The sequence below is a fragment of the Schistocerca piceifrons genome, chromosome 6 (assembly GCF_021461385.2).
Source record: "Schistocerca piceifrons isolate TAMUIC-IGC-003096 chromosome 6, iqSchPice1.1, whole genome shotgun sequence".
Lineage (NCBI taxonomy): Eukaryota > Metazoa > Arthropoda > Insecta > Orthoptera > Acrididae > Schistocerca > Schistocerca piceifrons.
The window spans coordinates 209,303,060-209,330,553 of NC_060143.1; the positions used below are offsets into that span (position 1 = coordinate 209,303,060).

The 27,494-nt window shown below is 43.7% G+C and overlaps 1 protein-coding gene and 1 non-coding gene across 2 annotated transcripts in view; both read left to right on the forward strand.

Annotated features, from left to right (window-relative positions):
- The window catches only part of LOC124803240 (gamma-aminobutyric acid type B receptor subunit 2), a 431,083-nt gene that overhangs the window by 194,731 nt on the left and 208,858 nt on the right, over positions 1–27,494 (forward strand). Inside the window, exons 7-8 of the mRNA XM_047264421.1 lie at positions 8,579–8,764; positions 21,245–21,466. Of these exons, the coding sequence (XP_047120377.1) occupies positions 8,579–8,764; positions 21,245–21,466 (408 nt within the window). The remainder of the gene's footprint in view (positions 1–8,578; positions 8,765–21,244; positions 21,467–27,494) is intronic.
- Positions 12,279–12,351, forward strand: Trnat-agu. Its single transcript has one exon. It is a non-coding gene; the product is annotated as a tRNA-Thr (tRNA).

Sequence of the window (27,494 nt, forward strand, 5' to 3'; positions counted from 1 at the left end):
TCTCCTCAAGCTCCTTTCCGGCCGTACGTGGGGTCTGGACCCCTATACCATCCTCCACACCTATAAATCCCTCATCCGCCCTATCCTTTGTTATGCCCATCCAGCATGGATCTCCGCTCCCCCTACCTTTTATAAATCCCTCCAAATTCTTGAACGCCATGCTCTCCGCCTCGCCTATCGCATCCGTCTCCCCTCCCCCACGCGGATCCTCTACGATCTCATCCCCTTCCCCCACCTCCTCCTTTTCCTTGAAAGGATACGGATCCTGTACACCTCCCGCAAACTCGATCCTCCTCACCTGCTCGTCTCCCCGATCCTCTCCCACCCCCGCCCGCTGCCGCGCCTGTATTCGCACGTCCCACCCGGTCTCCATCTCTCCACCCTCCTTACCCTCTCCCAAGGTGGCTTCCGCCAGCTCCCCCTCCCTGATGATGCCCTCCTCCCCTCCATCTACCCCTCCTACCAACTTTGATCCTCCCGCCCTCCTCTTGTACTTACTCCTCTGGGCACCCTCCCTCCCTCCTCTCCCTTTTCCCTTCCTCTTCCTTTTCTCCCCCCTCCTCCCCCGGGCCTCCCCTCCCCTGTCCCTCTCCTCCTGCCCCCGTCTCCTCAGCCATTGGCATCCTTTTTCTCCCCTCTCCCCCACCTCACCCCTGTTCCCCTCTTGGCAGGTCCCCAGACTCGCACACGTTACGTGGACATTCGCGCGCCGGAGATCACCGCCATCAGTGTTTTGTGTGTGTGCCGTCGTGTTTAGTGTTCAGTGTTACCGTCCACTCCATCGTTCACCAGTGCCATCGTCATCTTCAGTGTCTGTGCGTCGTCTCATCAGCTAGCAGTGTGGATTATCGACGAGTGTGAACGGCTCCGTGTTTGTCTTTATGTGTCTCCTGTTTTATTGCCCACCGTTCTGTGACTTACGTGTCTTCTCACTGTTTTTGCTCCTTGTATATTCTATGGCTGAAGAGCAGCGTAGTGTGCTGCTGACAGCCTGCCTGTTGTACAGGTTTTAAAATAACAATAAAGTAAAAAAAAAAAAAAAGAAGAGAAACAGCAACTTTGTATGTAAAATGTCTGCCGAGGGTGATAATTCCCCAAAACTGAAATTATGCTTCAAAGGAAAGGAATCAGGCGATATTTAAATAACTTACTCACGTACGAGCTTGATCTTCATAATGCAGAAATTGTTCACTAAAATAACCATCAACCACGTAGAAAGTGGCATCAATTTGCCCCAAGCAAAGCGAAATTCTCGCTTCGAAAGAAGATGCAGCACAGCGAACTACGCTTTACACACAAGACATCGAACCAGCATATGGTAATGTAATGCAAGAGATTTGCATAAAGGTACCGAAGTTATCAACATCACCCAGGGTAGTTTAAAATTCGGAACTACAAGAGTCAGGCAGCTAGTTTCCCTGTCACTAAATGTGCTGTCCTACAGGAAGTTTAATTTTGAGGGACGAGGAGAAACACTGGTTAATAGAACGAACCCACAACGACCTTCGTTTTACTAACGACGTAATAGTGTTTTCTATGGTGCTGAGAATCTTCAGTCGCTAACGGAAGAACTGAACAAAGCAACTTTGAGAGTAAATTGAAAAAAAAATCACTTGCAGTGACCCCAAAATAATGAAAAATGGAGACATGGAAAGCAACATAACACAAATTAATAATGATATCCAAGATGCCTTTGCTAAGTTCTTCTATTTAGAGCAGTGGAAGTCAACACCAGAAATGACAGGTAAATAACTAATCAAAGCGTATTAGTGCCTGGTGTTCTTTTGATATTTTACAGAATGCTTACAAAACGAATTTTATTATGTTTCTGAAACGAAAAATTTGTAATTTGTGTTCAGATTTTGCTGATGGCTGTGAGACATGGATCTACGATGGGAAAAATATTCGATAACTGGTGATTGTCTAACGTGCAACGAGGAAATGCATATTAGAACCAGTAGGAAAGAGAAGGTGAAAAACAAGTTTATCTGACAACGGAGTGACATATTCCTGACGAAATTAATATTTTAATGAAATTGAAATGGTGCTGGGTGGGATTGCAGCGATTTTTAAGCGTGTCACTTTGGCTGTTTTTTTCCAGAAGATTGACTTGCACAACTGCATCTGCCAGGCGTTCCGAAAATGTGGCAACATCATTCCTAAATGCCTGGCAGTTTAATGCGACACCTTTGTGCTTTCTTCCTAGCACAACTGGCGAAATTTGAAGTCTTTCAGTTTTTCATTCAGAATTATTAAAATTTTTCCATTACACAGGTGAAAAGAAGAAAATTACCTTGTCTGTGACCTGTAGATTTGACGTTTAAGATTGTGTCTGTCGGAATTCCTCGGATTCGTTTTAACAACTTAGTAATAATTCCAAATTCACGGAGTACCTTTATTAGGGCTTCGTTTATCGACGGAGTCAGAAGCTTTGTTAAAACCAATAAATGTCACAGCGCCTTTAGAGTTTATTAATTTGTGACGAATTAGGGTTTTCCGATTGAAAATCTGTTCTGAGTAGGATCTTTCCCTTCTAAACCCTTCTTGATACTCACCCAGTTAACAATAAAGCGTAGATCGTACTCTGTTATTATTGCTGAGAATATCTTGTAAGCAGCTGGTAAAAGGGATACACCCTTGTAACTGTAAACACCTTGCTTGTTACCATTCATAACTACTTTTCATTCGTCTTGAATCTTTCCCATTTTCACAATCTTTTCATATATTGTTTGTACATTCTCTATAATTTTTGCTGCAGACTGTTTTACAAGTTCAGCTGCTGTGGTGTCTTCCCCGGTAGATTTAGTTATTTTTAAGGTTACATAACTTAACCAGTAAAAACGAAACCCTTACAGTATTACTTTGTTATCGGTCTTTCTGTCTGTCTGGCTGTTAAAAACAGTTTCTCTCAGGAATGGACAGACGTATCAAATTTAAATTTACGTTATATTCTGAAGTGTATGGTCACTTGACGGTGTAAAATATTTAAGCTTCTAACGATGTAATGAAAAGTTACGGCCATTTATGTAACATATTTTAATACTTGCAAACTCACTTATCAAAACACCTAGGGCACTTTTCGTTGACCTAGAATCACGAAATTTTGCGAGAAGTAAGGTTTCACAATACAAATAAAGACAAAAATCCTAATTTTGCCAATTTGATATTATATCACACGAAAATAGAATTTTTTTGTCATTTGTTATCTGACTTTCTGTCTGTCAGTCTGTCAAAACCTCTTATTCTCACGAGCAAGTAGTCCACAGCCCCTTGATGGTGCAAAAAATTGAAGCATCATAGTCAGTGCAACCAAAATATATGGCCGTTGGTGTCAGATTTTGATACTTGCAAACTCACTCAGCAAAACCTATAGGGTACTTCCCGTTGACCTACTGTCATTATATTTGCTAAGAATCTAGGTTTCACAGTAAAAGTAAAGGAAAAATTCCTAAAATATTTGCACTGTAATTATATCACGTAAAAATATCTTTTCACCATTACAACTTACATTCCATTCACTATCGGCCAAAGCGTAATAGAAAAATATTACGGCATGTGAATGTTAAATGTAAACTGTAGTAATGTTTTAATAAATTAATACCAGTATTTTATTTACTCTTGTCTCTCTACATGTGCAAACATGAGACCCGTTCGCTTCTCGTTATATACCCAGGATAGTCTCAGGAACATTGCACACATTTTGATATAGTCTTAGAATCCCAGGATCGGTATCTTGTCAGTATAGATTTCGAAAACAAGCAAAAACTGTTGAGATTCTCTATTTCTGGGATGGGTTATCCCTTTTACTGTTAATTCATTTACAAATGAGTGGAAAAACAAGAAAGAGAAAAGTGGGATATTTACAATGAACATAAAACTTTTGAAAGGTAATGGAAGTTAAAAAGGTAAGACTTATTGCACTTGTAGTTAAAAACAGTGAGAATAAAATGTAAAATGAAACATTTAAAACATTTAAAAGCATTTAAAACATGATGCCGGGTTAAAAGGAGCACTTTCCTGGCACTAAAACCGTTTGGGAGGCTGTTGTTGTAGGGAAGAGGTTCGTCGATAAGGACGGTAGGAATGTGGTGGTGTAACGATGGAGGACTGATACATAGTATCGATAGCGTAGGAGTGAGTGTTGCGACAGAAGATGGGTTGGAATTGAGGGGGGTAGTGGTGAGGCTTGGATAAGAAAGGCAGACAGTGAAAAAAGGGATTAAGAAAATATGGGGAGGGCAGTGAGAGGGAGCCCTGATAAGGTGGAATAGGTGAAATAGTCGTAAAGCTGGTAGGGTCGGGTCAGTATTGGGGTGGAGTTCCTGTTCTGGGGGGTGAGATAGTTGAAGTTTCGTTGGGAGAGTACGTGAAGTGTGTGTATGTATTCAGTCGGTAGGATGTGTTGATACAGGTGTGGCGGCATTCCAGACTTGGAAAGTAGAGGAGAAACTAAGATTATTGGTGTCGAGTTTCCGGATGGTGTAGGTTGTTAGAAGGTAATCAGTGTGGGTGAGAAGAGACGGGAATTTGACGTGTTGCTGAAGGATTATTGTGGGGAAAGATAAACGGATGCGGTAAGCGAGGCTGAATGCGTTGGGTCCGAGGATCTGGAGGGACTTACAGAACTGGGGTGGGGCAGAGATCCATGCTACATTCCCATAGCAAAGGATGGATGAACTGTCAATACACAGAATTAAATTTGTACGGAAACCTCAGTGCACGAGTCGTACTTGCACTTTGCAACTTATTTAATAAATGAAACTTCATGTTTGGGTCATCAGCGGGGGATAGTGGCTGTTCACTGAAGTGTAATACTACTGTACCAGCGCCGTTACTTTGATATTCTTTTATAACACGACGTGTTTCGACGTTCCAATAACGTCATCTTCAGGCCTGTCACATGAATGACACCAGGTACCACTCGTGCATGTCGAAGGCAAGGGACCAATATTTTTATCTCGTTGTGTAGATGCCCCAAGTTCATGAGGATGTGTACTCTTCACACATGCGATGGACAGTTGCGTCACATGTATGAAGAACACACATGTTCATGAAGCTCGGTTATCTATGCAACCAGATACGATTATTATAAGAGGTGGAGCCCCTTCACGCTCACACCGGCATGATGGACAACACAAAACGTCTACTACCATCTCTGCATAAGGGTTAATTTTGACTACAGTGAGGTCTGGCACGATAGGGGTACTGCGATATTTGCGTGCGTCTCGTTATGGTTAACCATTACTACGTGCTCATCTGGGTCTAAAGTTGAACGAAAGGAGCGGTTTGAAGGGCACAGGAAAAAAAGTGCCAAGGCAAGAGCCAAGAGAAATAAGCCACTGCGATAGTTGGGTCGGGTTGTAGGAGCAGGAGCGGTTTTCTTGCTGCCTGCGACAGGACGTGCAAGGGTAGGCTTTGTTAGTAGTGGGTATCATGCAGATCGATACCTTTGATGTTATGCGGTGGTATTACTCGGCGACTGCTCCTGGGCGCCGGTGTTGACTTCTCGGTCAGCGTCAGCATACCTGTAACAGTTTCATCATCGTTTTGTTTCCCATAGGTCGTATACCAGATTTACAGTGTATGGTAATTTTGGCGGTTTGTTTGTACGTCAGTGTGCGAGCTCATCGGTTTCCCTGCTGTAGCCTGTTGGTGCTTTAATAGCAGTTGGTATATCGAGTCGACGTTGCTGTTATGCAGGGGCTTGCCGACATCGTTGCTTGTGGGTGTATGTTAGCTTGCCATAGGTGGTTATGCCCTAGCTAGTAGAGTCTTTGGCCGTTTATGCTTTCACCTATGGTTGTGATCATAGTTTCCCAGGGTAAGGATGAAAGGATTGTTCGAGTGTCTCAAGTTCCTGTATAGTTGTGTGGCGTGTTTTTTGAATACTTCCTTGAGGGTTTCAAGGTGATATTCATTTTGAAGATCCACAGTGCGTGTGTAGCGCGGAGCGTTGCTAATGATGCGTAACACTTTGTTCTGTATGATCTTCTGGCGGCGCAGGCGTGTAGGAGCTGCATATTATCCCCAGACGGGAGCTACGTACGTCATCAGAAGTCTAATCAGTGTCATGTATATGGACCTGGACACCCTCCTGTTCAGTGTGCTTTCCCTGTTGAGCATTGGGTAGAGGTGTTTGAGCCTCGCTTGCGATCTGTTGGCAACGTATTCATTGTGGTCCCCTCATGTAAGGTCCAGCCAGTGACCGAGATATCTGACTTTCTCTCGGAAACGTATTGGGCGTGCATGTAATGTTACCTGTCGACAGTGTTGATATTTGCGCAGTAGCTTCGGTCTGCGTGTGAACAGAACTGCTTCATACTTGTCGACGTTTAATCCGCCATCGTTCCAACCAAGGCTCGGCTGTTCTGAGTGCTGTTTGTATTCGTGAATTTATTTTTTATTTACTCGTCAAGTTCCGTATGACCAAACTGACGAGCAAATCTCCAAGGTCATGGAACGTGTCAGTACATGAAATTCGAACATAAACCTAATAACAGATAAAAATAAATGTTCATGAACCTTAAAAAATCAGTCCATAAATTTAAGTAAACGCTATCAGCAGTACAATAAAAATCAGCTTAATTTTTCAAGGAACTCCTCGACAGAATAGAAGGAGTGACCCATGAGGAAACTCTTCAGTTTCGATTTGAAAGCGCGTGGATTACTGCTAAGATTTATGAATTCAAGTGGCAGCTTATTGAAAATGGATGCAGCAGTATACTGCACACCTTTTCGCACAAGAGTTAAGGAAGTCCGATGCAAATGCAGGTTTGATTTCTGCCTAGTATTAACCGAGTGAAAGCTGCTTATTCTTAGGAATAAACTAATATTGGTAACAAGAAACGACAATAAGGAATATACGTATTGAGAGGCCATTGTCAAAATACCCAGACTCGTGAACAGAGGTCGACAAGAGGTTCGTGAACTAACACCACTTATTGCCCGAACCGCCCGTTACTGAGTCAAAAATATCCTTTTAGAATGAGAAGAGTTACCCCAAAATATAATACCATACGGCAATAGCGAATGAAAATAAGCAAAGCAGACTAATTTTCGTGTCGAACGATCACTCACTTCTGAAACCGTTCGAATAGTAAAAATGGCAGTATTAAGTCTCTGATCAAGATCCTGAACATGGGCTTTACACGACAGCTTATTATCTATCTGAACACCTAGAAATTTGAACTGTTTAGTTTGACTAATCATATGCCCATTCTGTGAAATTAAAACGTCAGGTTTTGTTGGATTGTGTGTTAGAAACTGTAAAAACTGAGTCTTACTGTGATTTAGCGTTAGTTTATTTTCTACAAGCCAAGAACTGAGGTCATGTACTGCACTATTTGAAACCGAGCCAATGTTGCACGCAACATCCTTTACTACCAAGTTAGTGTCATCAGCAAACAGAAATATTTTAGAGTTACCCATAATACTAGAGGGCATATCATTTATATAAGTAACGAACAGGAGTGTCCCCAACACTCATCCCAGGGGTGTCTCCCATTTGACCATACCCGACTCAGACCTCGCATCACAGCCATTCTCGACATTGTGAATAATGACCTTTTGCTGCCTGTTGCTAAAGTAAGAGGTGAACCAACTGTGAGCTACTCCCCGTATTCCGTAATGGTCCAACTTCTGGAGCAATATTTTGTAATCAACACAATTAAATGCCTTAGTTAAATCAAAAAATATGCCAAGTGTTCGAAACCTTTTGTTTAACCCATCCAGTACTTCACGGAGAAAAGGGAATATAGCATTTTCAGTTGTTAAACGACTTCTAAAGCCGAACTGTACATTTTGTAGCAAATCGTGTGATATAAAATGATCAATTATCCTTACATACATAGCCTTTCCAATAACTTTTGCAAACACTGATGGCATAGAAATAGATCTAAAATTATCTACATTATCGCTTTCTCCCTTTTTGTAAAGCGGCTTTACTACTGATTACTTTAATCGCTCAGGAAACTGACCATTCCTAAAGGAAAATTTACAAATATGGCTAAATGCAGGGCTAACATGTGCAACACAGTAGTTAAATATTCTGCTAGGCACTCCATCATATCCATGAGAGTCCTTAGTCTTCAGTGATTTAATTATCGACTCAATCTCCCCCTTGTCAGTATCACAGAGAAGTATTTCAGATATCACTCTTGGAAAGGCATTTTGCAAGAGAGTTATATGTTATCCTGCAGAAGCTAAATTTTTATTGAATTCACCAGCAATGCTCAGAAAATGATTGTTCGACCGTTTCCAGTCTTCCGCAACGACGGCGGTTTCATCCACGTAAGTGGCTAACGTCGTGTTTTGTGTTGCAAATAGCTTCGAATATTGGTCCCTTGTCTTATACATGTACGAGTGGTACTTCGCGTCATTCATGTGACAGGTATAAGACGATGCAACTGGAACTTAGAAACTGGTTGCCTAATAAAACAATGTCAAAATAACGGCTGTTGTTACAGTACCAGTACTATTTATTTAGAGTTTTTATTACTTCCTCAGTTTCTTCAAGATTAAGTGGTGTATCAGCTTTTAGACTGCTGACAGGATTGACGTGAGTGGTCCGGTGTTGCAGGCCTACCAGCTGGGCATGTTCGGCGGCGACTACGCGTGGATCCTGCAGGGCGGGCCCGACAGCCGCTGGTGGCGCAACGCGTCGGCCCCCTGCCCGCCCACGCAGCTGGCCGCCGCCGTCGAGGGCCTGCTGCTCGTCTCCTCGCACAACCGCCTCGTCGGCAGCGCGCCCGCCATCTCGGGCATGGTGAGCGGCTGCGGCGCTCAGCCGAGCTGCCCTGTCTTCCTGGTGTTAGGGCGAATACTGACAGATCTGCTAAGTTTCTTTACCGTCGAAAGTGAAATCTTCAACCCTCAACAGAGGACCAGTTGAAACCATATCATTCCACAGACCTTTACATGTCTCAAACATCTATGATGTATATATGCAAATATACCGACGAATGAAATTTTGTACCAATGCTGTGTTCCGAACCCGAGTCTCCTGCTCACTGGGCAGTTACACTACAGGCCAAAAAAATTGCTACACCACGAATATGACGTGCTACAGACGCGAAATTTAACCGACAGGAAGAAGATGCTGTGATATGCAAATGATTAGCTTCTCAGAGCATTCACACAAGGTTCGTGCCGGTGGCGAAACCTACAACGTGCTGACATGAGGAAAGATTCCAACCGATTTCTCATACACAATCAGCAGTTGACCGGCGTTGCCTGCTGAAACGTTGTTGTGATGCCTCGTGTAAGGAGGAGAAATGCGTACCATCACGTTTCCGACTTTGATGAAGGTCGGATTGAAGCCTATCGCGATTGCCGTTTATCGTATCGCGTCATTGCTGCTCCCGTTGGTCGAGATCCAATGCCTGTTAGCAGAATATGGAATCGGTGGGTTCAGGAGGGTAATAAGGAACGCCGTGCTGGATCCCAACGGCCTCGTATCACTAGCAGTCGAAATGACAGGCATCTTATCCGCATGGCTGTAACGGATCGTGCAGCCACGTCTCGATCCCTGAGTCAACAGATGGGGACGTTTGCAAGACAACAACCATCTGCACGAACAGTTCGACGACGTTTGCAGTAGCATGGACTATCAACTCGGAGACCATGGCTGCGGTTACCCTTGACGCGGCATCACAGACAGGAGTGCCTGCGATGGTGTACTCAACGACAAACCTGGGTGCGCTAATGGCGAAACGTAATTTTTTCGGATGAATCTCGGTTCTGTTTACAGCATCATGATGGTCGCATCCGTGTTTCGCGACATCGCTGTGAACGCACATTGGAATCGTGTATTCGTCATCGCCATACTGGCGTATCACCCGGCGTGGTGGTATGGGGTGCCACTGGTTACACGTCTCGGTCACCTCTTGTTCACATTGACGGCACTTCGAACAGTAGACGTTACATTTCAGATGTGTTACGACCCGTGGCTCTACCCTTCATTGGATCCCTGTGAAACCCTATATTTCAGCAGGATTATGCACGATCGCTTATTGCAGGTCCTGTACGGGCCGTTGTGGATAAAGAAAATGTTCGACTGCTGCCCTGGCCAGCACATTCTCCAGATCTCTTACCAACTGAATACGGCTGGTCAATGGTGGCCGAGCAACTGGCTCGTCACAATACGCCAGTCACTACTCTTGATGAACTGTGGTATCGTGTTGAAGCTGCATGGGCAGCTGTACCTGTACACGCCATCCAAGCTCTGTTTGACTTAATGCCCAGACGTATCAAGGCCGTTATTACGGCCAGAGGTGGTTGTTCTGGGTACTGATTTCTCAGGATCTATGCACCAAAATTGCGTGAAAATGTAATCACATGTCAGTACTAGTATAATATATTTGTCCAATGAATACCCATTTATCATCTGCATTTCTTCTTGATGTAGCAATTTTAATGGCGAGTACTGTATATCATTCCAGAGACCTTTCCAAGTCTCAGACATCTATAATGTATACATTCAAATGTACCGACGAATGAAATTTTGTACCAGTGCTGTGTTTCGAACCCGGGCCTCCTGCTCACTGAGCAGTTACATTAATCACTAGCCACGGTGCAGAGAGACCTTGCACAGTTGCACGGAGTACCCTAGCGCACGTCACTCCGCCATGAAAATTCCCGTTCACGCCTGAACCAACATTGTATCCCGTCTAAACAGCATTGCAGGGGCTATCCTAGCCACTGTAACAGGGAGGTGTCACAGTTAGCACATATGTCTAGTGAGGAGAAGGTACAGATTCTAATCCCAGCCTTAGTACAAATCTTCCTTCGTTGATTCAGTCTGCATATATACCCCACACATGTCTGAGACTTGAAAATATCTCTGGAACCATACGGTTTCTTTTAATTAAAACAGCTATGCGTTTGTTTCAAGCAGGATCCCCCGCTTTCGTTAGACGCTGAAGTGCTGTCCAACGCAGTTGGATCGCCTCTGTAATGCTGTTCAAGATCAGGGGAATACTAAGGAGTTGAGGCTTGAGTTAGAATTTCGACTGAGGAGAGAGTCCGTGCAGCTGTACAAAGCTACTGTGCGAGGGTGGGGTAGTAGCTGGAGCATCTGCCTACTGAGAAGGAGACTCAGGTTCGAAACCCCGCCTTGGTACAGATTTACATTTGTTAGTGTCGTCTCCTTATATATCTCCTTATATATCCCTTGGAAGGGAGGCGTGCTGAGACAGTCCACGCGCAGTTGTGCAAAGCCACTGTGCCAGGGTGGCATAGCAGCTAGCGCGTCTTTTACTGTCTGACCCAGGTTCGAATCCCAACCTTGGTACAGATTTTCATTCCTCAATTCCGTTTACTTATATACATCATAGATGTCTGAATCTTGGAGAAGTCCCTGGAATCATATAATTTCATTTGATCAAAGGACCTATGGCTGGGTGTAAGGCAGAATCGGCCATTACGATCGATGCTGAGGTACTATTCCATTACAGTTGGAGAGCCTCTGCAATGCTGTTCTAATTTAGGAGGAACACCAAATAGGGTAAAGCTTTAATGGGAATTTTGATTGACGAAGGAGAGTTGGGGGGGTAGCCTGTACAGCTGTGCAAAGCTAACGTGCCAGGGTGGCGTAGTGGTTAGCGCATCTGCCTAGTGAGCAGGATACCCCAGTTCGAATCCCGGCCTTTATACAAATCTTGATACGTCGCTTCAGTCGTCATATATACATCATAAATGTTTCAGATCTGAAAAGGTCTCTTGAACTATGTAGCTTGATTTCGTTAAAACATCTATGCCTGGGTTTCAAACAGGTTCCCCCAGTTTGTTCGATGCTGAGGCGCCATTGCATTACAGCTGGAGAGCCTTTACAATGCCGCTCGAGATTAGGGGGAATTTCAAGTGGGGTTAGTCGTGAATGGGTATTTGGACTGAGGAGGGAGACGTACTAGGGTAGTCTGCGTCACGGTGCAAAGCCACTCTGGCAGGATGGTAGTGTGGTTAATGCATCTGCCTAGTGAGAAGGAGCATTGGCACAATGTTTCATACGTCGCTTCATCTGCATATATACATCATAAACGTTTCAGATTTGTAAAGGTGTCTGGAACCATACTGTTTCATTTCATTAAAGCATCTTACGTGGGCTTCAATCGGGAGCCGCCATTTCGATCGATACTGAAGTGCTACTGCAGTACAATTGGAAGGCCTCTGAAATGCTTTCGAGATTAGGGGAAATACCAAGTGGGCTGGGTCGGAAATGGAATTTGGGTTGACGAGAGAAGCGTGCAAGGATAGCCTGTGCAGTTGTACAAAGCCATTGTGCCAGGGTAGCGTAGTGGTTAAGCGCATCTGCCTAGTGAGCTGGAGTCCTGGGTTCGAATCCCGCCCTTGGTATAAATTTTTGTTCATCGTTTCAGTTTGCATATATAACAACTTCAGCCTAGGTATGGTAGAAATGGCACTCCTTGCCAGAATTAAACCGTGGCAGGTGACATAATTTCTATAAGGTGACCAAGTCATGGTAGGGTATTTTGACAGGAGTTGATGGTAGACTCCTGAAGCCTTTATCTCTGTGTTCTTCGGTCCAAAAACCGGTTTGATGCAGATCTCCACAGTACTCTATTCTGTGCAAGTAACTTCATTTCTGCATAACTGTTTGCTAACTACAGCCATTTGTACCTGTTTACTGCAGTTGTTCAAATGGCTCTGAGCACTATGGGACTCAACTGCTGAGGTCATTAGTCCCCTAGAACTTAGAACTAGTTAAACCTAACTAACCTAAGGACATTACAAACATCCATGCCCGAGGCAGGATTCGAACCTGCGACCGTAGCGGTCTTGCGGTTCCAGACTGCAGCGCCTTTAACCGCACGGCCACTTCGGCCGGCTTACTGCAGTTGTGCTTTGGGCTATCTCTTCAGTTTTTACCCGCCTCCCATCTCGCATCCCCCTCACTTTCCTTTCGAACCAAATTTATGAATGCTTGACAAGTACTTGATGTGAACTACCAACAGCTCCCTTTTTTTTGTCGTGCCATAAAGCTCATCTGTTTCCAATTAATTCAGTACGTCTTCAATTAGCTATCGTTTCTACCCATAGAATCCTTAGCATTATTATGTAGAACCATATTTCTAAAGCTTATAGTTTCTTCTTGCCTGAACTATTTTATCGTCTACCTTTCATTACTACACAAGGCTACACTGCAGAGAAATACCTTCAGAAAAGACGCCTAATCACTTAAATTTATATTCAATGTATCTACTGAAAGTCTGCATTTTATATCTTGTCTACTTCGGTTGCTGCCTAAGTAGCGAAACACATCTATTGCTTCAATTTGCTAATCCAATTTCCTCAACATAGCTTGATTTAATTAGAATACATCCCCATTGCCCTTGTTTTACTTTTCTGCTATTCATGATATAATCCTTTCGAAATTTCTATCCACTCCGTTCAACTGATCTCCCAAGTCTTTTGCCGCTTCTGCCAGAATTTCAGTGTAACAGGCAAATCTTAAAGCTTTTATTCCTTCTCCCTGCACTCAAGTTTCCTTTCCTAATCTCTCCCGGGGTTCATTTACTACTTGTACATTGTATATATTCATCAGAGATAGTCTACAGCCCTGCCTCAATCCCTTTTGAACCACTGCTTTCTGTTTGTGTATAAGTTGGACATAATATTTCTTTCTCTGTGCTTCATATCTGCTACCTACAGAATATGAAAGAGTGGCTTCTGCAAGTCTACAAGTGCTATAAACGCATGTTTGTCGTTGTTCATCCTATGTTCTCACATAAGTGTACAGTCACCTGTGGGCATCATTGGTGGCTGTTTTCAAGTGTGGAAACGCTGTCTTTGTGGAAATGAAGAGCCATCTTAAACAATTTTGACTTCGTTAACCCGGTTGCTTGAGCAAATGTGCTAAGACCCCTACGTCTTGTAGTATCATCCCACTTTCGAAGTTGGCAACTCGTGACGTACTGCCACGTTCGTGCCACATCCATCTGTAAGAGACTGTTCAGGTATCGTTCCGACTCTCGTGCAATACGCTGCTTCCAGCCGTAACAATCGGGGGACACATATCTTACACCTTGAAATCATTAACTTACAGACCATCAAGAGGGACACAACCTTACAAGAGTACCCAGCAACGATATTTTAACATGTTTTATGCTGTAACAAGGGAAGTGCGTAACTTCGAACCCTCACAACTGCGTGAAATTATGCTTAGAATATAAATCGCTCACCCCAAAAGAACGTGGTATTAGCCGTTTGCATGCAACACTGCGCTTCTTATCAAGAGAGGTACTTGCGTAATCAACTGTGCATAGTCTAACAAAGAAGAGCTTTGGTAACCCGAAGAAAAAAATATCGATATAAACACCAAAAACATACATACGAATGGCGATCAATAAGTAATACAACACATTTATTTCTCAGCGAGTTTCGTTTAAAAAATGCGACGTTATTGTGGGACATAGTGGAACATTCCCGCTTCAGCCTCTGTAGTTTCATGAAGTTCCGACACGTGGCGGCACTGTACGTAGCCGTCAAAATGGCGTCTGTATCGCAGGTGCATCCCAAGCAGAGAACTGCCGTTAGAGTTTCTTCTGGTGGAAAGCCAGAGCATCGCAGATATTCGTAGCCGCCTGCAGAATGTCTTCGGAGACCTGGCAGTGAACAAGAGCACGAGGAATCGTTGGGCGAGGCGTCTGTTATCATCGCAACATTATCTTCGCAACAAGGTCGCGCAAATCTGACCGATCTCCCGCGTAACGGCCGGCCGCACGCGGCTGTGACTCCTGCGACGTTGGAAACGTTTGTGTTCGTCGCCACAAAAATGCAAACGAACTTCTCCATGATAACGCAAGGCCTCGCACAAGGCTTCGAACCCGAGAGGAGCCCACAAAACTTCATTGGACTGTTCTTCCTCATCCGCCCTACAGCCCGAATCTCGCACCTTCCGACTTCATTCGTTTGGGCCAGTGAAGGATGCACTCCGCGGGAAGCAGTACATGGATGTTAGTGAGGTTACTGATACAGCAGGACGTTGGGTCGAACGGCGACCGGGATAGTGATACCAAGCGGACATACAGGCCGTCTCAGTAAGGTGACTTAAGGCCGCCGCACTGAAAGGAGATTATGTTGAAAAATAGGGTTTTGAGCCAAAAGAGTGGGGAATAATGTGGTGCATTGGAATGCTGACTAAAACCAACCTCCTTTCAGAAGAAAAATGTCTTACATTACTTGTTGAACTCCCCTTGTATTTCAATGTCGTGCCTTATTCCCATATTTTCCTATGCTTAAAACAATTACGCTATGTGACCAACACACTTTTTCCGGTATCAACTCCACACTAATTACATTTTCAGACGATGATATTGAAACGTCAAGAAAATTTTTGCGAAAATCTGGGATATAATAATTACATTATAAATTTGATTATATGCTCATAAGCTGCCTTTTACCAAGTAGGTTATAACATAAGGTTTGTACGTCGCTGTAGAAAGGTGATTGTATAGCAAAAAGTGAAGTCTGATGAAATGTTGAGCGTATAACTCAACAAGTGCTTATTCGTATCGTAGTCTCACAAAATCAACAATTCTTGTCATGAAGAGCTAACATTTTCTAAAGAAGTAGACATGAAGAGCTTGGAAAAACCTTGTTGTCGTCGGTGTATGTTAGTCCTATTATACCGATATTTTGTTTCATTGCTTTGCCTAAGTTTCTCCGTTACACCTTCAATAGGTGATCATGCAAGTGTATCTCGTGGTAAGACGCGCAGTTTTACAGGCAAATGGTTCATTCCTCTGTTTTAGGGATGAGCAATTCATATCTTAAACATATTTTCATGAGATTCTGAGCGTTCAAGGGTACGAACTTCTCTTATAAGTATGTGAATTTGCGGTGACTGCGAATATTGTACATACTGCTATTGTTCTCCTATTGCGTTTCCCAGGTGCGCTGCGTTACATGTTTGTAGGTGCCGAAACTACGAGGTCACAAGAAAATTTACACCCAAAAGCGGAAAGTGACCTCGTTTATGGAAGTTACGTCGTTCCCTTCAAATACAGTAAACGAATTACCACACGATACTCCACTTTATCAGTGGAATGAACTACTTTACTTTGGCTCTTCTGGCGCCGTGCTACGGTGTTGTGGTGCGGGGATTACAGTGAGCAGCAGGAATGCAGACTTGTACCTACAACAAACAAGTTAATCTGTAAACTTGTTTTTTCGATTTGATAATTAGTACCTTAGTACTGCCCTTATTACGCACGTAGGAGCTTTAAAAAGTAAATTACGTGTGTCGTCCTACACTCAGACATTGCGCAACAATAGTGGTGCATTTTAAGAAGAGACTACATGTTCTGGCTTTTCTGCACACACAGTTCTGTTGGGCAACTGGCAACAGGTGTATCACATTGAGCGACCGAAGGGGCCCGACAACTGGGAACACACTCCAAACCTGAAATACGCGGAAGAGTACGATTTTTGTGAGAAAAACGTCTAAATTCCACAGAAATTCACCGTGATGTTCTGACGGGCTATGGACCAAACGCACAGTCGCTTCCAGTTGTAGTGAAACGGTGCCAATAATTAGAGCAAGGTCGCATGGACTTCGGTGACGCAGAGAGGGAACGAAGGCCAAAGACATCGACCACAGACAGCAATGTCCTGAAAATCGAGGAACTGATTCTCAGCAATCGCAGGGTGACTGTCGCTAACACTGCTCGCTAGATGCGCATCACAGTAAGCAGTTCATATTCTTGCAAGATCGACTTAGAACATTAGAAACTAGGATTACACTGGGTCCACGATCACTGCCATCTGCAAACAAAGGCGCAGTGTTTATGGCCGTAAAGAAGAATTAAGCAGAGGCGTAGTTCTCCTACACTACACTTGTTGGTACGCATGCCACATCTCCTGCCACTGCTCTCTTCTGTGGCTCTTGACTTCACGTGTTAATCTGTATAAAGTAATTTCAAATCGAGAACAGTCCCTGTATATACAGCTTGCCTCCCTAAAACGTAAAGCTTATAAAATCAGTAAAGCTTATAAACTACCTAAAAGTGCTTTCATGACGGAGGCTGTGGCAATTTTGGAAGCAATTATGTTTGTACCTTCAACTTTCTTCTTACAGATAATAACCCTGTCCCTCACCAATAGTATTCGAATAGATATTCAAGACCGAAGATGGAATTAAGCAACCAACCGTTATATTTTGAATGTGGTACTCGAATATATTCGCTGTAAACGTAGAGAGAGCAGGCAATCATTCTGCTCTGGGCGCAGTCCCACGCTGGCATCCGCTATAATGAGGAAGTTGACGTTTTAGGGAGGCAAGCTGTATCTACAGGAACTGTGAAGTCAAGAGCCACAGAAGAGAGCAGTGGCGGGAAATGTGGCATGCGTCCCAACAAACGGAAGGTGGATATTATGCGGCAGTACAACCTCAAATTACTACAAGGCAGTGGTTTTCGAGGACGCGTATGGACCCATCTACGATCTTCACCATCTTTCGACACCGTTTTATCCGTTCCTCGTTTCCTACACATCTGTACAGAATCAACATTTACGACTCCCGTGCATGTGAGAGTTTTTCAGATTCAGAAGCTGATGTAAACCACGTGTTGCCTTCGTGTTCCAAATATGACAGTGGACGATCGGAATTTCTGAAAACTTTGATGAGTATGGGCTACCTCCTCCATCAGTCAACGTCTTCTCTTTTGGTTTGTAAAGTGTTTGTCAGTTTTTTTAAGGATATCGGGAAAATTCTTTAGCACTCATATTTTCGTTTATCTGTATCACTTTTTATTAAATTTAAGAAGTCGTGTGAACTGATGACATAAATACGTCTAGTTAACTGATCATTCGATTTGTTAAGCATTTGTCGTGGAAAAAGGTAATGATTTGACCTTTCGATTCTGTAAATATGCATTCAAGTGTTTCTCTGTACAATTATGTATTCTATATACACATGTGTTCTCGATAGCTGAATAGACAACCAACTTTGGAGGCCAAATGAAACAAACAACAACGATCAGCACCTTCCAGCTCACACAACATAACCTTGGCCTCAACATTTTCGACGCAAGGTTTGGAACCATTCAACACAAAGTCCAGATCTTGCACCATGCAGTTCCCATCATTTCCGTAAGCTGAACGAACTTCTGCTGGAGGAGAGAGATGTCCAACGGAAGTAACGTTCACACAGCTGTTCTCAAACGGCTCTGTGAACGAACAAGTGGTTTTCTATCGACGGGGAATTGAACGCGTGGTAGAACATTCCGGCGTCTGTAAGAAGTTGGTAACACGGTCACGTATCTGTGTCACACTGAAGCGTAGTGTAGCATTCAACAAAAATCACTTGGCCTGCCATAATAATCCGTATGCGTGCGACAGGATGCATAGCTAATACGTTCCAAAACGCCGCGCGTAAGAGCGGGATATTCCGGTGGTCATACCACGAGTTCTGTTGGTGATAAAAAGGTAGGGTCAGTGTTTTGGATAGTCCTTGGGATTGGGACGATTTGTGTACCCAACAAAAGTCCATCTTAGTGTCACTGTCATACAGTACAGGATGAAAATACGAGTATTACACACTTCTTTCTTCTTAGGCAAACGGAGCAAATCGGTTGGTTATTTTTGCATTCGATTTTGTCTACGATGAATTTGATGGGACTTACAGAGCCACTATTAGTTGACAAGTAGTTCCTCGGACAATCCCTCAAAATTTTTTTTTACTATATTTTCACTGTGACCAGCGGACTAAATTTGAACCGAGCATTCGAAGACGGCTGTGCACAGCAACTGGCTGATATTTTTGCCATCTATTTCTAAGATCCCGAGCTCTAATGAACTCGAAAATTTTATTGTTAACCTAATCCGTTTCCAAAATACAGAGATTCAAAGTTATAACACTTCTACACGTAAAATACGCACATAAAATCTGCTGTGAGACGAAAACATAGTTTATCAAGTGACGCAGCACGGACAAATATGCTCAACAATGTCTCCATTATCGTCTGGGAAGCCCATGTTGCGGTGCTGAAGCACACGCAGATTTTTTTGCACTTAAAATCCGGTCTGAGGTGTCAAATTAGCTTTGCGTTATTTCAATTTCACTTAAGTAGAATACCTAAATTTTACTGACCAATACATATTTTCGTTTCAAATGAGTTACATGCCCTGCTACAGCAGGCACAAACAAGCAACCAGCGGAAAAATGCTTCTATCGGAGCGCAAAAAATTAATATATGTTCCTGTTTATTTAAAAGACTCTGAATGAAAAGGTGGGTAGCAGTGCCTCAATCTATCTGCACCATCCCCCTTTAAAATTTTTCCCAAAAATTTAGGTATTCCAATACGTGCGCCGTTTTTATGCTGAAAAGAGAAAAAAAAACAATGGCAGTGGCAAAGAGACGGAAAAATTATTGAATGCTATAAGGTAGCAGACAGTGCTTGCTTTATAGAAAGGACGAAGGACGCAGTGACAGTGTGATAGAAAGAGAGATACACAGTGGCCGTGGGACGTAGCTGACAGTGAGAGAACAGTGATAAGAAAATAGTGAAGGAGACAGTGGCAGAGGCTCAGGGAGGGGGGTAGGGGGATGAATAAAAAGCAAGTGTGTGAGAGCCATTGACAATGAGAGACGAAGTATAAGACAATGACAACGAGGAAGAGAGAGATAGTGACAGTTTGAAGAGACAGCAGCATTAGGAGGGAAGGAATGAGATGTTAACAGTAACAGAGGGTTCAAATGGTTCAAATGGCTCTGAGCTCTATGCGACTTAACATCTGAGGTCATCAGTCCCCTAGAACTTAGAACTGCTTAAACATAACTAACCTAAGGACATCACACACATTCATGCCCGAGGCAGGATTCGAACCTGGGACAGTAGCGATCGCACGGTTCCAGACTGAAGCGCCTAGAACCACTCGGCCACAGTGGCCGACGTAAGAGAGGGCAACAGGTAGACTGTGACTGTGAGAGGAGGCTGCAGTAATAGGGCAATATGAAGGAGACTGTGGCTGTCACACAACAGACAATGAGAGAGAGTCACCAACAAATAATGACAATGAGTTGGGCTGAATGGCTAAGTGAGTAAGGGGAACGGAGAGTGGGTGTGTATGAGTGACTTAAGCGATTGAATAGTGGGTGTGAGTGAGTTACAGGTTGCTTGTGCGAATTTGAGGTGACTTGTTTGTTAAAAATGCTCCAATATGTTCGCATCCCTAAATTTTTGGGAAAATTTTGAAAAGGTAGAATGAAGCAGCTGTTGTATTGTATTTTTGTTGTTGTTGTGTTTGTTGTGGTCTTCAGTCCTGAGACTGGTTTGATGCAGCTCTCCACGCTACTCTATCCCGTGCAAGCTTCTTCATCTCCCCGTACCTACTGCAGCCTACATCCTTCTGAATCTGCTAAGTGTATTCATTTCCTGGTCTCCCTCTTCGAGTTTTACCCTCTACGCTGCCCTCCAATACTACATTGGTGATCCCTCGATGTCCCAGAACATGTCCTACCAACCGATGCCTTCTTCTAGTCAAGTTGTGCCACAAGCTCCTCTTCTCCGCAATTCTATTCAATAACTCCGCGTTAGTTATGTGATCTACCCATCTAATCTTCAGCATTCTTCTGTAGGTCTAAACTATTTATCGTCCACGTTTCATTTCCATACATGGCTAATGTATGTTAACCCGGGACCTAGAAACGACGGAGAGGCTCCGTCCCCGCCGCAGCCGCAGTGGTCCACAGCCCCACAACGACTGCCGCAGTCGACTTCACCCCTTCGCCGCCTCACACCGAACCCACGGCTATTGTACGGTTCGGCCCCCAATGGACCCCCCCAGGGAACGTGTCACACCAGACGAGTGTAGCCCCTATGTTTGCGTGGTAGAGCAATGTTGGTGTACGCGTACGTGGAGAACTTGTTTGCGCAGCAATCGCCGACATAGTGTAACTGAGGCGGAAAAGGGGAACCAGCCCGCATTCGCCGAGGCAGATGGAAAACCGCCTAAAAACCATGCACAGACTGGCCGGTTCACCGGACCTCGACACAAATCCGCCGGGCGGATTCGTGCCGGGGACCAGGCGCCCCTTCCCGCCCAGAAAGCCGTGCGTTACACCGGTCGGCCACCGGACGGGCAAGCAGCTGTTAAATAAACAGGAACATATTCACGTTGTTTTGTCCTCCGATAGGAGCATTTTCCGCTGATGTGTAAGATACTTTTTGAGGTAACACGAGTTAAAGGGCTAACGGCCAGCGTGTGGTGTCCGCCTGCCGGCAGACGAACGCGCACTTCGTGGAGGAGTTCTCTCGGCGCGCGCTGCCCGTGTCGCCGTACGCGCCGCAGACGTACGACGCGGTGTGGGCCATCGCGCTGACGCTGCGCGCCGCGCACCGCCGCTGGGCCGGCGCCACCACCGTGCGCCACTTCGACTACTCGCGCCGCGACATGGCCCAGGAGTTCCTGCGCCAGATGGGCCGCCTCAGCTTCCTCGGAGTATCGGTAAGCTCGCCGCCCGCAGTAGGCAATCGCTAACATACCGCACATAGCACCGACTGGCCAAAACAAAACTTGTTCGGAAAGTACAGAACAAATACCGACCTCAAAGTTATGTACGAGGGTCACTCCAAAAGATATGCTCACTATTTTTGTAAAAATACAGTTTTCATTCTGCAGGTGTGAAAGTCTTACTGTGTGTAGATACATCCTTCCCGCTTGTTTTCAAACTTAGTTCAACCTGTGTGGCGCCGTCACAGCATGTCTTCAAGATGTCTGCTACACTTGACGTTCGTCCTTCGAGCGTAAATATAATAGACTGGCCCTGACGTAATTTTCGTGGCTCCCACATCCCTGGGCTGAAGTCACGTGGATGTTGGCAAAACATGGTTGTTTCGTGTTGCGCATATGGCTGTGCTCAGCGTTTTGTCGGGGGAAATGGCATTACATTTCACGTGTAAGTGTTTCTATGACAGTGCAGATGCGTTTATTGAAATCTGCTGAAGTGACTTTTATATGTTTTTTACACTTGAAATAGAGTATCACGTAAATTAAAGTGTTGAAAGTGATGCCTGTAAAGTCAGACTCATATTACATTTTGGAAAGTATCTACGATAATTCGGTTACAGAAGTAAGTATGTTTCTCGTTCCTACTGTGTCTTTTAGCCGTTCTCCTTGTTCGCTGTCCGTCTTCGTCCCTTCACCGCATGTGTTCCTGTTTCTATGCGTTTGGGCGCTGATGACCATGCTGTTTAGCGCCCGAAAACCTCAAACCACACACACACTACTCATAGTTTCCCTAATGATGAAAACCGAAGGCAGCTTTCGATACAGGCCCTGAAACGGAACAACTTTAAGCCATCTGCACATATGCGCCTGTGCTCGAAGCACTTCGAGGAGAAGTGTTTTGATAGGTTAGTTATTATTTACAATGTATATTTATAATTTATATTTACAGTGTCTGCCAGTTTTAATCCTGATGTTTTTATAGGGCTAAGACTGGAGGGAATTGGCTAAGTAGTGATGCTATCCCGACACTTTTTGATTTTCCGGAGCATATGAAATCGAAGAGGCCTAAGCTCAGTAAATCACACACTAGAAGGCGTTCGTTAGATGATGCCTCGTCTTCTGAAATGTGTGCTTCCAATGCCTGTAAGACTGAATGTTGTTAGAATGTGTGTGATAACTGCGAGTTAGTAAAATATTGTATTAGAATAGAACTGTAGCACATTACTTTTTTTTTAACTGATAGTTTAAACTTTTGTAAAAATAGTGGGAACTCAACCTTTGAATTGCACCTAAAATTGATACTCTAAAATAGACCTGCTCCTAAAGTCGGCAATTTTGTCACCTATAGTTGACATAATTCCCATATCCCATTTCCTTTTAAAAGTGACTAGGCTCAAAACGCGGCGGATCCAATGGTTAAAGTTTTGACACGAGCCCACTCTTACTCTTTAAAAGAATTTTAACGACATTTTACTTTAATTGATAGTTTATAGTAATTTCGTCCCGCTCCCCACCAGAGTGGCGTTCGATGTATTTGTTAGATTTTATAAATGGTACTGTGAACAAATCCATGTAAAATGTAGTTCTGGCATAATTTTTCGCAAATAAAAAAGTAATTTTTGTTGGAAGCGTTTGGCAGTCAGTTGAGAAATGTGGGGAAAATACGATACAAACATAGGATTGCAGACCGCTGATTTGAAATCGCGCCACGTTTTGCCAACAGTCACGTGGTTTATGTTGGAGCCACATCAGCCCTATAGCTTCTGCACAGCAAGGCCAGTCTACTAGTATCTATGGTCGAAGCATTCGTCAGAAGCAAGTGCTGTCATAGAATTCCTGTGCTGTGAAAACGAGACAGTGGGAAATATCCACGAGAGGTTGAAAAAGGTGTATGGAGATGCTGCTGTCGATCGCAGTACAGTTAGTCGGTGGGCAAGCAGGTTATGTGATGAAAGCGGGGACGGCAATATTGAGGATTGTCCTCGCAGCGGCAGGCTTCGTACTGCACACACTCCAGACAATGTGCAGAGAGTTAACGAATTGGTGACTGCTGACAAACGCATCACAGTGAACGAATTGTCACGCTACGTTGGGATAGGGGAAGGAAGAGTTTGCAGAATACTGAAAGTGTTGGCGTTAAAAATGTTTGTGCTCAGGTGGGTTCCCGGGATGTTGACAATGGCTCACAAAGAAACAAGAAAATCGGTATGCAGCGAACTTTTGGAACAGTACGAGAATGGTGGAGGTGAATTTCTTGGAAGAATTGTGACAGGTGATGAAACATGGCTCCATCATTTTTCACCAGAGACGAAGAGGCAATCAATGGAGTGGCATCGTGGAAATTCACCCAAGGAAAAAAAAAAAAAAAAATCAAACCCACACCTTCTGTTGGGAAAGCTATGTCTACGGTGGTTTTCGATTCCGAAGGACTCTTCCTTCTTGACACCATGCGAAGTGGAACCACCATAAATTCTGATGCATATGTGACGACTCTGAAGAAACTTCAAGCTCGACTGAGTCGTGTTCGACCACATCGGCAAAAGCAGGATGTTTCGATGTTGCACGACAATGCACGACTACATGTCAGTCAAAAAACCATGGAAGTGATCACAAAACTCGGATGGACAACACTGAAACACCCGCCTTACAGTCCTGACCTGGCTCCATATGACTATCTTCTCTTTGGAAAACTGAAAGACTCTCTTCGTGCTGCCATTTGTTACTGAAATGTATCCATATAACATGAAAACAGGTCACAGTTAAAATGGAACAAGAGATAGCTCAGACAAACACCGTTATCATACATTTTCTTTTCGTTTTCCCGACTGAAGACGTGGAATCGTCATCTGTGGCTGCTGAGAATAATTCTTATGGAACCAACTTGCCTGGCTCCTCTTGAAATTCTGAATCTTGCACTAATCTGTCGAATTTTAGTATAACCTGTAGGGTCATGAGTGTAGCCTTCAGTGTACTAACGTAGACTGAGTCAGTGGGCTGTTCCTCAAGGCCTGTTGCCCGCAGATTCTGTTGAAACTGCCCAAAACCGTTCACTGAATCTGCAAATTCCCAAGCGCTGGTTAATACAGAGGTCGCAAAATGTTGCATATTGCTGAAACTTTAATATTAAACATTTTGGTCCAGAAATACGTAATGATATTAGTACCACGGTTTGTTTCTAACGTAATTCTAGAGGAAACAGTCAATGTATCTATCGTTTGGGGGCAGTATGTACACTCCATGGCAACCAGGACACCTTTAAACATTGCAGTATTCATGCTGTGTGTCATTACGAGTTCAGGATTTTTGGAACTCCAGTCCTCGTAACGTATGATCAGACATTCCGTAAAGTCATTCTAATTTAGCAGGGAACGAGACAAGTCGACGTGTCAGCGAATGTCGCTTCAAAGTGATGTCTCTAAGATATGGAACAAGTTTCTAGCGGCAGGATCAGAAAAAAATGTTCAAATATGTGGGAATACCTAAGGGACCAAACTGCTGAGGTCATCGGTCCCTAGACTTTCCCTCTACTTAAACTAACTTATACTAAGAACAATACACACAACCACACCCATGCTCGAGGGAGGACTCGAACCTCCAACGGGAGGGGCTGCGCAATCCGTGACATGGCGCCTCAAACCGCGCGGCCACTCCTTGTGGCAACACAGGGTCAGTTGAGGATCGTCACAGAAGTGGCCACGGAAGAAAAACATGTGTGCAGCATTGATATCTGCGTGTAACAACAAGCTGACATCCTCAACACAATGCTACACGTCCACGATGGAAGTTCTAACAGTTACAAGAGTGGAAGTGTCGAAACAAACGACACGAAATGGGTTTCATTAGCAGAGATTACGTGCCAGAAGATCTCTTGAGGCCTTTCCTCTAAATTGGGTTCGGGGAGGGACTCGTGTTGCATGGGCTCGAAGCCACTCTTTGTGGACTAGACAGCAGTAGGACACAACGCTCTTTTCTGGTGAGGCCTGAATCAGCATCCATGCTAGAAATACTCATATCCATGTGTGGAGGTAACTAGGACAATGTTTGCGCTGCAACTGTGTTGCAGATGGCCATACTTATTAAGATCGTTCAGTCATGTTTGGGGTGCAAGCATGTATGGCCACGTGACATCCCTTATGCCAATAGATGGAAGGATGATTGGTGTGAAGAATCGGGACGACATCCTTGCACTCATTGTGGCTCCAGTTGGTGAACACATTGGAACGGGTTTCACGCTGATGGACGACAGTACATGCCCGCATTGTCACAAACTTGTGAACATTTTCCTAATGTAGCGTAGAATCCAACAGACAGAGTGGCCTGCATATTCTCCAGATCTCAGTTGCTTTGAGGATGCATGGGCCATGCTAAGAAGACAAGTTTTCAATCGCCCTGTTGCACCAGACACACTACACAGCATAATGGACGCCCCTCTGGAGGAATGGGACAGTATACGAAAGTCTTATCTGGACAATGTGGTAAGGAGTGCACCTAACCCCACTCAAAGGTGCCTCCTCTCTAACTGAGCAATACGTAGAAAATAGTTACTCTTGTATATAAAAATGCTGCCCCTCTCTCTATGAAGCTCAGACCTCGAATGAAGAGGCCCATATACAGTTTATACATAATGTGTTATGCAAGATGAAAGTGAGAAGAAACTATAAGGTTTGGAATTAAATCTTAGGTAAAGATTTATTTTGCTGTTCTATATTTTTAAGCTTTTATTTGTGTACGTGACAGAAGAAAGCCAGTGTTGTTTTCCTATTTTGTCCAGTACTGATATTAAAGCACTGTGCAACATTTATTTTGATCGCTGTACTTCCATAGTTTAACCTTTTACCTACCGCTGGGACGTACATGTGCCACTGTAGGTTATTAAAGTATCAGTGGGAATGTGCTACCAATAACGCACGGGTGAAACGAAGCCTGCTGATAGTTTGCAGAATTCTGGTAATTATAGATTGCATCTATAGGTTGCGCTGTCGTCAAGTTTTATTGTTAACCATCTGCTCACTAGACGTCTCGCCACGAAAACAATGCCGTCGATTGATTTTCTTATACCACTTACATAGGAAATGATTAAATTAGGAAAGAAAAACGCAGTTGTCAAAGGAAAGAGAACTATTAGACGCCTAAGTGCTGCGTACAAATCTGTGGTGACTGTTGGAGGACTATCAACTAGCTGAAGGTTAAAACAAAAAGAAGGTGCGCGGAATTTGGCAAGGAAAAGAAAGAAACTACCATTGTCATATTGCTTTGTGCAAAAGTGTCTCACGCAATATCATCAGTAGGAGGAGCAATGTGATTGTCACATGAGACACTCGAATTTGCGCGTCATGGTAAAGAGATTGCCACCTGGAATAATCTACTGATATATCAAATGTTTATAATATCTACTACCATGTAAAGACAGGTCATAGTTTAACGTTGTTACCAAAATTCTTGCAAACCTCTTGATCGATATATTTCATATTCTTACACGATAATCTAATAAACGTTGGGACGGACGTACGCTACACATTTTCTTTTAAATATACAAATATGTGGTGTATAAACATGTATCTAGTGCATAAAGGGAAATGTTGTGGGCGAAATTCTCGAAATGTTTTTGACCGATTTACTTTTTAGATACAACACTCCAACAAAAGCTCTAACGGACAAAACCCACACTTTTTAAATGTATATAAAACAAAAACGTAGAAAGATTGATAACAAAAATTTCGAAAAGTTCTTGACTGATTTATTTCCAGTTTTCATTTTTTTCACGATATTCTAATAAACTATAGGAGGGACGCAGGCTACATATACTTTAAAGAATCCCTTCGCGTTCGTACTTTTCAAACATGACATGAAGGACGTTGAATGACTTGAAAAACGTAAGGACCAAAAGAGCAATACAGCAAAACTCAAACAACAAGAAGTTGAATCATTGATAGCCCAGGTTATAAGTGCGATCTAGGAGATCGCAAAGCTAAGCAAAAGATCACATAACTAAAGACAAACTAAGATTAAAGTGAAGTACAACGTC